General features: G+C 51.7%; 1 protein-coding gene across 1 annotated transcript; it reads left to right on the forward strand.

Annotated features, from left to right (window-relative positions):
- The first annotated feature begins 628 nt into the window (after positions 1 to 628).
- Positions 629 to 2,989, forward strand: Gjc2 (gap junction protein gamma 2). Its single transcript, XM_038329010.1, has 2 exons — positions 629 to 716; positions 1,651 to 2,989. Exon 2 carries the CDS (start codon positions 1,670 to 1,672, stop codon positions 2,987 to 2,989), a length of 1,320 nt encoding a protein of 439 aa, XP_038184938.1. The 5' UTR covers positions 629 to 716; positions 1,651 to 1,669.
- Positions 2,990 to 13,453: the final 10,464 nt, after the last annotated feature.

Consider the following 13,453-nt stretch of genomic DNA (forward strand, 5'->3'; position numbering starts at 1 on the left):
GAATCCATTCTTGAGAAGGCACCAGGTAGCCCAACTATGTGTCCATGTCTGAGGCAGAGAAGTAGAAGGAGTGGCCCCTGAAGGTGTAGCAGCCTGTGAATGTGCTTGTGTGGATGTGTTTATTCTTGACATGGGAGTGTGCATGTGTAAGGGATCATGTGTGCTTGAGCTCTTCTATGTCTTGATTCTTTGCATGTTGGTAAATAAGTGTATATGAGTGTTGGTATATATGAATATGTGTGTGCCAGCATGTGTGTGCATATATTCATGAGTGTACACATATTTGTGTATACATTTGTGTATAAATGCATGTGTATGCATATGGGTATACACAGTGTCTATGGATGTGCACCTGTGTGCATATGAGGGTAACTGTATGTTGTATGTGCATGTGAATGTTTGAATATATAACACACACATGTGTGCATGCGTGTATGCACGTGCGTGTGTGTCTCTGATTGCATACATGTAGTCCCAAGAGGGAATTCACAGATGTGAGGATGTGGGGGCATTTCCTCAGGAACCCCTGTTGTCCTGTTGGCTGCCCCCTCTTCCTGCCCTGAGGGGAGAGGCCCTAGCTACATAAAGAGGCCTGGAGCTGCCACTCCTAATGGTGGTCCATGCCTGCTGCTGCTACCTCGTAGGCGGGGGAGGGAGTCTGGAGTGTCAGTGCTGAATGCTTGGGGGACTCCTGCCCCAAAGTTTCCCAGGAGCAGGTACTAACTCTGTGGTAGCTGTGAGGAGGGAGGGTGGGCATCAGTGAACCACAGAGCCCTTCTCTGTCACATATCTGTTCTAGACTGAGTTGGTCAGGATGTTGCCATCCCTGAGGCTCACAGGTTCCCAAGTGTGGCTGTGTGTCAGTCTGTAGCCTCACCAGACATGGTCCTGCCTGGACAGATCTGGGACTGTCCAGGGGTTTAGGACTGGGGCTGGAGAGCCCTGGCTGGTCTCTGAGCAGTGGGTGTGGTAGTTGGCTGGCTAAGTGCTGCAGGACCAGCAGGGGGCTTGGGGAGGATGAGGGTCCTTTATAGAAGGGACTTCCAGAACTGCTTGCAGGTTGTGGAAGGAGAAAGATTGAGGCTGCTGGAGGGTTGGAAGCTAAACTATTGGGGAGGGCTGGGGCCCAAAAGGTGTGTATGGTTAGGGGATGATGGAGCCTCAGGACTATGGGGGGGCTGTTCTGACCACAAGAGCTGGGGAGTAGCAGAAGTTGTGAGGGTCTGAGTGGCTTGCAGGCTTCAGGTAAGCCCTAAGAGAGTGGCATCCGATCTGGGGCTGAGCTGGGCTGGCACTGCCCTGTTTTCCCCCTCTGCCAATAAAGGCAGCACACAGGCTCTATGGCTCTAGGGTCCTGGGACAGAGGTGCACGTCCCACAAGTTGGAACTTTCTTCTGGAGCTTTGGGAAAGAGAAGACAGAGGAAGGGCTGGAGCAGTTGTCAGTGGGAGATGTTTTGTCTCCATCCTTAGCACATAAGGTGAGGATGCAGACGAGGAAGAGCTTTTCTGCAAAGTAATGAGCTCAAGGTCATCTGGGGTATGTAAGTAGAACCCAATTGTTGGACCAGCCTGCCAGCACCTCAACTCTGCCGCCCCATCCCTCAGTTCCCAGTTGCCCCCTGATGACCACCAATCATACTTGTCTGTAGGTCCCACCTGCTCGCTCCCATGACCAACATGAGCTGGAGCTTCCTGACGCGGCTGCTGGAGGAGATCCACAATCATTCCACCTTCGTGGGCAAAGTGTGGCTCACTGTGCTAGTGGTCTTCCGAATTGTGCTAACGGCTGTGGGTGGTGAGTCCATCTATTCGGATGAGCAATCCAAGTTCACCTGCAACACACGGCAGCCGGGCTGTGACAATGTTTGCTACGATGCCTTCGCGCCCCTGTCACACGTGCGCTTCTGGGTCTTCCAAATCGTGGTCATCTCCACCCCTTCTGTCATGTACCTGGGCTATGCAGTCCACCGCCTGGCGCGCGCCTCGGAGCAGGAGCGCAGACGCGCCCTCCGTCGTCGCCCCGGCCCTCGGCGCTTGCCCCGGGCTCAGCTGCCACCGCCGCCTCCTGGCTGGCCGGATACCACCGATCTGGGCGAGGCGGAGCCAATGCTGGCGCTGGAGGACGAGGAGGACGAGGAGCCGGGGGCGCCCGAGGGCCCGGGGGAAGACACGGAGGAGGAGCGCACAGAAGATGTGGCTGCCAAGGGGGGTGGAGGTGATAGCAAAACGGTCGTCACTCCCGGACCGGCCGGGCAGCACGATGGGCGACGGCGCATCCAGAGGGAGGGCTTGATGCGTGTGTACGTGGCCCAGCTAGTCGTAAGGGCGGCCTTCGAGGTGGCCTTTCTGGTGGGCCAGTACCTGCTGTACGGCTTCGAGGTGCCGCCCTTCTTTGCCTGCAGCCGCCAGCCTTGCCCGCACGTGGTGGACTGCTTCGTGTCGCGGCCAACCGAGAAGACGGTCTTCCTGCTGGTCATGTATGTGGTTAGCTGCCTATGCCTGCTGCTCAACCTCTGTGAGATGGCGCACCTGGGCCTCGGCAGTGCGCAGGACGCCGTACGCGGTCGTCGGGGAACCTCAGCACCGGGTCCTGGCCCCGTGCAGCGCCCGCCTCCCTGCGCTTTCCCGTCTGCGGCCGCCGGCCTGGCTTGCCCTCCCGAATACAGCCTGGTGGTGCGCGCGGCTGAGCGGGCGCGCGCGCACGACCAGAATTTGGCTAACCTGGCCCTGCAGGCACTGCGCGATGGGGCGGCCGCGGCGGTGGCCGCAGATCGGGACAGCCCGCCATGTTCAGGGCTCAATGCAACCTCTCGGGGGGCACCCAGGGCGGGTGGCCCAGCTTCCGGAACCGGTAGTGCCACGTCGGGGGGCACTGTTGGGGAACAGGGACGACCCGGGGCTCAGGAACAACTGGTCACTAAGCCCAGGGCGGGCTCTGAGAAGGGCAGTACAGGCAGTAGGGATGGCAAGGCCACTGTGTGGATCTGAGGACACTGGGGAGAGCTCAGGGAGGGCCTAGCATGAGGGTTCAATGGAAATCTTTGTCCTCAACCAGTGGCCACTGACAGATCCCCTTAGGGGTATTTAGAAGAGGAAGCTGAAGACCCCTAAGAGGCGCTGGCTCAGGTACCTCCCTGCAGGATGGGAAGAGGAGTCATCAGGGACTTGTCTGTGGCTCCTTGGGGGCGGGGCGAGCTGTATCCCAGTAACTGACTGCCCCTCCAGTCTATTAAACAGGATGACCCCTCTGCTGGGCCTGCCAGCGCTTTCTTCTAGGCTCTCCCGCAGCTTCCGCGTAGAATACAAGTAACTGGCAAGAACCTTTTGGGGACTGTGTTTATCTTCACTGCAGCAGCAGGTGGGTTCCTCTACAGCCCCCTCGGCCCTGAGAAAGTCAGAGAACTCTCAGGTCAGGGACAAGTAGGTGGCTTCGGTCTTCTCCTGGCTCTTGGCTCCCTGCTTGAGGCAACTAAGTAAGACCTGAAGGAGACCTGGGCTGAGTACAGCCTCCTCTCCCTGAGCTGAGGTAGCCAGGCATGGGCCGTTTCTAGGACATCCTGGAAGTTCTGTCATGTCTTGCTGCTTAGATCCATAAGGCTGTGGTCCAGAGCTGTGTTTTTGGCCATGCTGGAAAATTAGAGCTCTGGGGAGCCTAGACCCATCTTTTGTGCCCTCCTCCCTGTTTTAAAGCCAACTTCTGGAACAAATGAAGTAAAATAAAACTAACTTTTGTTTATATCCAAGCGTGTATGTGTGCTTATGTGTCTGAGTCCACATTGCACACTGGTCACAGTGCACCCAGTGTGTGTGCAACCGTGTGTGGTGGGTCTGTGTCTGAGCATTCGGAAATGCATTTACTGCAGTTCATTGTGGGGAGACAGCTTAGTTGCAGGGAGGTTGGGAGAGAAGACCCCTCCTCAGGGACAGGCTTGGGAATAAAGCTGGAAACCAAACCCTGGAGGTCATCAGAACTATGATGGTGCCACTTGGTGCCAGGCAGCATGCCAGAGTCGAGTGTGGGGCTTGTTGGAGCATACAGATGTCAGAAACAAAGAACAGTCAGGCAGAAGGTCGGCCTGCAGCTCCGGGCACAGAGGTGGTCCATCTTGTGTTGGAGGTGCGTAGTGCTGGCCAGGACGGTGGTGTTGCCTTTGGAGCCCTCTCAGAGCAGACTCCAGGTGACCAGCTGCCTCCTGTGAGGGCCAGGACAGCTCTGCACTTCCCAGCTGCACATCCCTTCCCGGAGCCCCTGTCCAGCTCAGCTCAGCCTCAGCCTCACCTCAGCGTGACTGGAGTCAGAGCAGGCTGAGTCTCTTTTCTTCTGGAGCCCACATACCTGGTCCCAAGTCTCAAGAGAGCCCTTACTCCAGCTTAGCCCCACTCCCGGTGAACCCTGCCTTCAGGTGAACCCCACTAGTCCTCAGCTGAATCTTAGCCCAGGTGCACCTGACAACCAGGAGAACCCTGTTTCAGGAAACTCTGACTAGTCTAGGCTGAGCTTCAGCTGAACTTCACCTCTGGGTTAGCTTCTGCTCCAAGGTGAGTGAGCTTTGTCCCTGGGAAATCACAGGCCACGCTGGGAGTGGAGCCTCAGGAAGGAAAGTAAATCCAACCCAAAGCAGCGTCTCCAAGTGGGGTCTGGTGGGGTCCAGTGGAGTCCAGCTGATAACATCTCTGCTGAGAAAGAATCCCTGTCCCAAGCCATTGCGAATTTGGAGCTGTGCTGTTGGGGTGTCATCATAGAGTGGGGACAGGGACTCTATGCTGGGGGCGGAGCATAGAGTTAAATATGCCTGTTAACCAAGTCAGCTCTCAACTCTCCTTCTGCCTGTTTGTTCTAGTTAGACCTTCACCGGATTGGACAAGCCCTACCCGGTTTTTCTCAGTCTACTGATTCAAATGCCATTTACCTCACAGAGAAACACTCTCCCAGACACACCCAAGACATCATTTTTAATCATTCTTAACTGACACGGATAACTGTAGCATCTGATAACTGGGTAGGCGTCTAGAGCGTGTAACCGTCGGAGACAGCTACTGGTGTGTCTGTCTCTGAAGTGTTATTGTTTTTTAGTGCTTTTTAGTGTTGGAGCATTCAGGCCCTTCTCTGCACTTTTTCGACTGAGTATGTGAACAATTGTAAATTACAGCCTAAGAGCTGGCCAGGTATCTAGGCCCCGGTCTCTAGCCTGATGAGAGAGACAGAGTTAGGCAGTTTCCTTTTTAGACAGAGGAAAGAGGCCCCTGAGAAGAAAAACCTTTACAGACAGGCAAAGCCAGTTTCTCAGTGAGCTCTATGTGAGGTTCCCAAGGAGAGCAGCAGATTTACCAAGGCTGTGGGGACAGTGAATGCGGAAGCTGAATCCAGAAAACACACACACACACACACACACACACACACAAATTCATTTGAAATTAATTAAAAGCTGAAAATTTAGCTCCAAAGCCCTTCTTTCCATGAATACTGGACTGGGCCTTGGGAGCACAGTGCCTCTGTAACCAAGTTCCTTCTCTTTAAGTTAGCTTGGGAGTGGTTTTCAAAGATGGTTGACCACATGCTCTTCCTCTCCTCACTTCCTGTTCTTCCCTCAAATCCTCCTGGTGGGCTTTTCCTGAGCCCTTACGTGTCTGCCTTATCTCCCACTTAAACAAAGTTCCCACATCTATCCAATTCAGCTAGACAGAAACCTCTCAATCTGGTCCCTGGTTTACATGGAGGCCCGAGTCAAGGAGACTCAAGCAGTAGGCATGAGGAATGGCCCGGCCAAATCCAGGTCAACTGGAAGCTCCCTTCTGAGTTCCCTTCCTTGTAAGGAGCTGCTTCTCTACTTCAACAAGGCTTTGATTGTCCTTCTGCTGTTCTCGAGATTATTTATTTACTTGTTTATTGTGATCAGTTTTGAGACAATGAACCTAGGAACCACTAGCTCAGAATGACTTAGGTGGTTATAGAATTTCTGGAGCCCCAGTTCCCTGGGTTAAGTGCACTCAAGCCAAGAAATGGGCTCTGTCACATTTAAAGACTCCCGAAAGCCTAGTAGACACATAGAGTTTCCACTGTGGAGGATCTGGAGGTAGCCTAGCTTCTGCTTGGGGGAACTTCAGTTTACTCAGCTAGATAGGAAACCCAGTAAGCAGTAGGTAACCACAGTGCCTGTGGAGTCTGTTTCTCTGGAGACGCCCAGCTAAGAGCCTTGCCTGGAGGTACACAAACTCTATTTGCAGGTGGGTCAGTTTGCTCCACCTCCCTTTATGATTGCTCCATAATGGGTGCCTTGTGCATAGAATTGTGGTCTCCCACAGACGTGGGTGCTGCAAGCTGAGGAGCAGAGTTGGTGTAGGAATGGCTGCTCCTGAGGCCCCTCTTCTTGGCTTATAGACATCATCTTCCCACTGTATCCCCACAATGGCTGGATTAGGGCCACCCGTGTAACCTCATTTACCTTACGCACATCTTTGGTGGGTGAAACTTTTTGAGGCAGGGTTTCGCTGTAGCTCAGGCTACCCTCAAACTCTTGAGCCTCCTGCCTTAGTTTCCCAGTGTGTACCACCACACCCAGTTCCTTAATAATTTCTTTTTGTTTTTCTTTTCAAAACAGGGTTTCTTTGTGTAGCCTTGGCTGTCCTGGACCTCACAGAGATCCGCCTGCCTCTGCTTCCCAAGTGTTGAGATTAAAGGCCACTACTGCCTGGCCCTTAATAATTTTTGAGGCCATCTCTCCAAATGCAACCACATTCTGAGTTCATGGAGTTTAGGATGTCAACATATGATTTTTCCCATACCAAGAGGTACTTGCCCAGCTGAATGTTCTATGTCCATGGAAGGAGAGACCCTTGACAGTAATGACTTAGGTACTGTTGTTCCACCCTCATAGAGTGTCCCTGGCTGTCCCTGGAATTGTGCTGGTTAAGTCTCGACCTCCATGCCATCCACAAATCCTGCCTCTAAGACGAGCTCCTTGACAACATGGACATCACCACAATCACATGTGTGACCTTAGATGGAGAGGGTAGCAACCAACTAGAGAATGGGGGATGGTCTTCAAGTCCAGCTTAGTGAAACAGTGAGTTTACTAGGGCCTTTTTAGGAACATGGGTAACCCCATAGGCAACTGTATTGCCAGGAAGTCACCTGGGCAATTCATGGACATTTACACTGGAGAGTCCTAGGTGCAATGTGGATGGCTCATGAAAAATCTGCCCCATGGGAGAATCCCCTGGATGACTTGCAAGTAGCTAGGCTATTGAAGAGTCTTCTCCTTGAACTTCCCAGGATCCTTCCAGCTCCTGTATAACCTTGGGAAGGAGTGGACCAAGTGAGGAGCTCTTGAAAACCCTGTGAGCCCCAAGAGTCTCCTTGCTCCATCCATAAGGGAACATTAGTGACTTGATCTCATGAGTGACTGGGTGGTCACAGTTGCTCTGGTTCAAGATAGCATTGTCATGTCCTACTTTGAGGAAACAGCTACACAACACGTGTGAGCTCTGAACCTCAAGCTGGGCATGAAGTCTAAGATGCTCAACTCTCTTTAATTTCCTGAGGCTGAAGTCACCTAACTACTAACCTAGCGCTTACTAGCCACTTAACTTCATGCCTTAGATTCTCCACCTCCCTAGGATAAGCACAGGCCTCACAGGACATTCCTGACCAATACCCCTGGCTACCCTCCTCCCTCCTCACCTGTTGGCCCCTGAGCAGGCCTGTGGCCTGGCTGGAAGGCCCACCCTCAATCTGCACTGTATGGCAGCCATGCCTTGCTGGCACAGGATCAATTGGGAGCTGCCTTTGTCTCCTGTCCATCCGTTTCCATAGCCTCAGCCAACTGGCTGCTGCTCATGAGAGTTCATGGAGGGCCAGGGTGGAGAGGGGCATGTTCAGAGACACCCCTAGAATAGGGCAGTTCACTTCTTCCTCTGGGAAGGGAGGAAGCCCAAGGAGAGAAAAACAGGAAACTACCTCCATCCTGGGAAGGGGGACCTGGGAACCCCACCTGGCCAATTTTCCATTTCTCCCACCCCTCCTGATGGCAACAGGACCTGGGCCTAAGAGCTGTTGGTGATGACACCAGTCACAGCTGGGCTCTGAGGCCCAGATAGGCCCCTCAGTTCCCTGGAGCTTTCAGGGACCTGTCCATTGTACCTTCCTCATGGAATCGGGGCAGCAGTCTGGGTGCCAGTCTTGTGGAGGTTTCTGGATATGGAGCTGGGGTTGAGACAGAGTCCTGAAAGGTTCCTGGGCAGAGGCTGCGGCCATCACCAACACACCTCAGCACCAAGTTCCATTTAGTTTCACTGGAGTAAGATACATGGCGCGGACCATGGCTGCCAGAGCAGGCCTGGAGGGAGCTCTCTGAGGTATTCTGAGTGACTGTAGCTAGAGCAGGGCAGTGGGGGGTTGGCTAGATTTCTTACTTGCCCTTCCTGCCCTCCCTGCATGGGTGGAAGCCCATTCCTCTCGTTCTGGCTAGGGACAAATTGATGTGAGGCCTGAGGAATGTAACCCCCGACCCTGTGGGTGTCGCCCCCAGTCAGTGTTGTCCTGTTCCGATTTCTCTGATGTCCTCCCCTAGGCTGGCAGGGGTTGCTAGGTCACCCTCAGACCCAGGGAAGAGGAAGCTGTGATCTTCCAGGGGCACGCATTCCAGCCGCTGGGAGGGTAAATCAGGAAGCCTGCAGCCTGAGGGGAACTGAGGGCGGGAAGACATTAATGGGGGTCTGCCTGGACCTCAGTCAGGAAATATTACTCATGGTAGTTAAGGGGGTGGTTAATGCTAAGGTGGGTGTTCCAACACAGGCCAGGCCACCAGTGATCCAGGGCCTTACAGGATCTGACGTAGACAGGAAGGCCTTGAAGTTCAAGATCAGGGCCTGAGCCCTCATCCTAGCCAGGGGATGCATGTTTAGCCCCTACCCATCCTTTCTTTCTGAGAGGTTGGCTTGATCTTTCTATATAGATGAGGATGCCTTTGAACTCTGGACCTTTCTGCTTGGGCCTCCCAAAGTGCTGGGACTAGAGGCAGGCATACCATCCCCTGCTTGTTCAGGCCCTTTGATAGAGACCTACGTGGAATCATGATTTTTTTGTTTTTATCCAGTAATGACAGAGCTGCTATTCTAGATTTAGGGGTCTGGCCATGAGCTGCATGAAGATTCTCTGCTTGGCTAGATTGTAGTCTCTGTCTGTGCTCAGCCTTAAAAATCAAGCTTTAGTAAGAGCCCTGCCACAGCAGTTTAGTGGGAATCCCCACGCTGAACACTCAGTGGCACCGTTCTGTGACCAGCTCCTTATTCCCCAGAACAAGGTGCTGTGTGCACACCTGGCGGACCTCCAGCGGGAACCTGTTAGGTGGGCTAGGCTAGGGTCCCCTTCACCAGAAGTCTCCTCTTGGTTCCTCTCCAGTCACCAACTGCCCTGTTCCGGTAGGCTCCCAGATTGTTTTTGGGGTGGAGCCTGACTGCTTTCCGACTGCAAGGCCCTGCTGTTGTGGTTCTGGCACCTAGAAGCACAACCCCCACTGACCTATCAGCATGGTCTCAATTATATCTTAAAAAAAGACTTATTTGTGTGTGCACACGTGTGCAAATGCATATGTGTGTGTGCATTCAGAGCACAGGCGAAAGTGTCAGATCCCTCCAGGCTGGAGTTACAGGTGCTTGCAGGATGCCTGATTTGTTACATGGGTGCTGGGATCCAAATTCTGGTCCTCATGATTGTGCAGCAAGCGCTCTAGATTACAGAGCCAGCTTTCCAGCCCCAATTACAGTTTTTAACATCACCTTAGCAACTACCATAAGGAGTATTTTCTTTAAGCTGGACATAATGACACTCACCTTTAATCTCGACACTTGGGAGGCAGATACAAATAGGTCTCTGTGACCTTGAGGCCAGCCTATTCTGTGAGTGGAGTTTCAGGCAACCCAGGGTGACACAGTAAAACCCTGTCAACAAATTTGTTTTTCCTTTTAACATCTACATGAACTCCCACTTGCCTGGAGCTCAGAGATATAAAGAAGGACATTTGCAAGTCTTTGATGTGTTGTGTGAGGTGCAGAGCCCTGGAGAGATACAAGCTAGGCATCTGGAGGCTGACAGCATGGGACCGACGACGTGAGCAGGTTTCTTTCAGAAGATTATTGGAGCTACCCTGAAGTTAGGTGACCCACAGCGAGGAACGTGGTTCCTTCCAGCAGAGAGGCCACTTGTTGAAGGTGCAGCTTCTGGCCGGTGCTCAGGGCTATCACTCTTTGGAGAAGTATACAGTACAGTGGCTACAGCTACATGAACTGCACTTCCTGCCACCTGCATCCACTTGAGTTCAGCCATGGGGAGACCACACAGCACCTCCTAGGAGGACACAGAATCATGTCTAGGCTTGTAACGATGATGGAACAGAAGAATGACACCTGTGCTTGTCCCCAGGCGACACTTGAGCTGCTGGTGTTCCCATGGTTCAGCAGAGAAGATCGGCAGCACCAGCAATACAGTTGGCAGAGCTGGATGGACGAGGTAAAGCAGCAGTGTGGGAACAGTCGGCAGATGGAGCTCATCAGCCACGTGCTGGAACTTTTCTATGTAGAAAACGAGGCTGACTTGGATCATGGTGATCCTCCTGCCTCTGCCTCCTGAATGCTGATTAAAGGTATATACCACCACCCTCCATCTGTTTTTTCTTTCTTAATAAACTGTCTCTAGAAGAGGGAAGGAGAGTTGACCCGGAGGCTAAGAATACCTGTTGCTCTTGCAAAGGATCTGAGTTCAGTTCCTAGCACCAATGTGGCGGCTCACAACCATCTGTTAATGCCAAAACCAGGAGATCCAACACCCTTTTCTGACCTCAGTGGGCACTAGACACGAACATGGTGCACAAACAAACATATAAAATAATAACATAAATAAATCTTAAAAATTCTATAAACGGTTTCTCTATTTCTCACCATGTGTCTTGAATGCAATCCTTTGCCGTGGTGTGGTAGGGGCCTCTGAAATCCATGGAAAAGAAAAAGAGAAGACAGCCACTTGGGCTGAGCAATGCCCTTAAATATATATAAAAAATGATTACATCTTTTCTTCACCCCCATCTTTGCTTAGTGCTCCCAGAGACTTGAAGGAAAGGCAGAGCGGCTACCATGTGGTTTAGTTTCTGCCAAGCTTATGAGATCTTGCTACATTCCCTAAGTGGCCCCCCTCCTCTCATATCTAGGCCACCTTCAGAATCCCACCGTAAGGTTTTAAAATACCCAACAAAATGATAAGTTGCCATGTATGGCAGACAAGAACTCAAAGACCATATAAAAAGTACTGCTGTCACTTTCTTTTCTTTTTTTAAAAAATTTTTAAAAATGATTTATTTAACTTTATGTTCATTGGTGTGAAGGTGTCAGATCTCGTGGAACTGCATTTTCAGACAGTTGTAAGCTGCCATGTGGGTGCTGGGAATTGAACCCGGGTCCTCTGGAAGAGCTGTCAGTGCTCTTAACCGCTGAGCCATCTCTCCAGCCCCACTTTCTTTTTTTTTCTTTTTTAAAGCAAGAATTTCACTGAGACTGCTGGAGTAACAAAAACTGCTTTCCTGAAGAGTCTTGGTGTCTTGCCTCTTTGCTCATAATCCACAGCACTAGGACCCAAGGGCCCTCTGAACTCAGGCCTGAGCTGTAAACACACTGAACCTAGATAGGGGCCCAACACTAAGCATATTTCCCCTGTCCCTTCTCTTTATCTCTGGGTTCTGGCCAAATAAGCACATTTTCCCTTTCCCTGTTGGGGCAGCTGGCCCAATCCCTGCGTTCAGGGGCGTGGCTGCTCCAGCGGAGTAGCATTCCCCTTAAATAGGATCAGGGCGCCGGAAGGACCCCCGTTTTGTTCTCCCCTGCATACCTTCTGCTCCACTGGACCCTTGGATCTGTAAGTTCCCTTATTCCCCCTTTGTATTAAAACTGATTAATTATAAAAGGACTATCGTGGTTATTCCCTAACCCCTACAACCGCCGGTACCGCCGGCATTTGCCGGTACGTTTGCCGGTACATTTGGCGCTCCCAACGTGGGGCAAAACCCCGGGCAGCCAAGCCACCTGAAACCACCCGTACCTCACAGTCTGCTGCGGTCGGCAGATTCCTGCTCAAAATACACAGGCGGGCGGAGCCGGCTCAACTTTAATTCAGCTGATTGAGCCGGAGAACGCATTTTTTTTTTATTATTATTATTCCCACGCCTCCATTCGGAGCAACGCAGTATCCTTTACTGTGCCAGGCCTGCTGCTTTGCTCCGCCCAGGAGCTGTTTGCCCGGCCTCACGGGCCGCTCCACGCAGCGGGACCAGAAACCGCGGCTCGCTCCGGCGCTCTGCGTGCGTCCCCGTAGCCAGGTACAGCCACCGGCCGCGCGCACGCCCGCGCGCGATCCGCCCCCTCGGCTTCCCTCGGCTCCGCACCCCGCACCGCTCGCACGCCCCGCCGCACTCCCCCTCCCCCCACCTCAGGGCGCCGGGTCGCCGCCGCTTCCCCAGCTACTGCGCGGGACGCCATCTTTGGTTTTCCCAAAACACGTGAAACTCGGTGCACTGCGCCGTCTAGTGGCAGACAACGGTAATTACAGGTAATTTTTCATCTGATCGGAATCAAGCATTTAGATTGAAAATGTCTGATAATATCACTATTAAAGGATTCTATAATTTGTTTAATTACACGATGACTGAATTTTTGAGCGATACAGATGTGGTTTCCTTTGGCTGGATATTTACAGGGCTTGGTATCTTCTTTATTTTTGTTTGTTTCATTACAACGTGGTTGGAAAATAAAAAGGAGATAGAGTCCTTACAGGCAGGAGCTAAAAAACTAAACAAGGACATAACTGGTTTGGAAAACACTAATAAACAGCTTGAAAAAACGGTTGCAGCTCTCGAGGAAAGGAATAATAGACTTTCCTCTGAGATGGCTTTGTTACTTGAGAAATTTGGAACTTTCGAGGAGAAGTTTGAATTTCATGAGGAAAGGAATAACAGATCTCTCTCTGAGATGGCTTTATCACTTGAGAGGAAAATGCAAGGTATGGAATCAGGAACAGCGGATCTGAATCATAAGTTACAATCCCTGTCGGTAGAAACTGAAACATTATCTGAGAAGATTCGAACCGTTGAATGTATTAACAAGACTTTATCAAAGAGCTATGAAAGATTGCTGGACAGAATTTCAATACAAGATGGCACCATTCATGCCATGAAAATTCTGTCCAAGGATGAGACGTTATCGGTGTTGGACAAACTTCATACCCTTGAATCCTCTATGAAAGCCTTGAAACATAATACTGGGCAAGAGATTGAGGCATTGCAGAAGGCAATGGTAAATAGATTGAGACTTCGTCAACTAGCAGGCATAGACCCAGCAGAAATCATAGTGCCTTTCACTGCTGATGAGATACGAAAATTGTGGGAAGATAATGAACCATGGCAAAGAGCT

This window comes from Arvicola amphibius, chromosome 4, assembly GCF_903992535.2.
Source record: "Arvicola amphibius chromosome 4, mArvAmp1.2, whole genome shotgun sequence".
NCBI lineage: Eukaryota > Metazoa > Chordata > Mammalia > Rodentia > Cricetidae > Arvicola > Arvicola amphibius.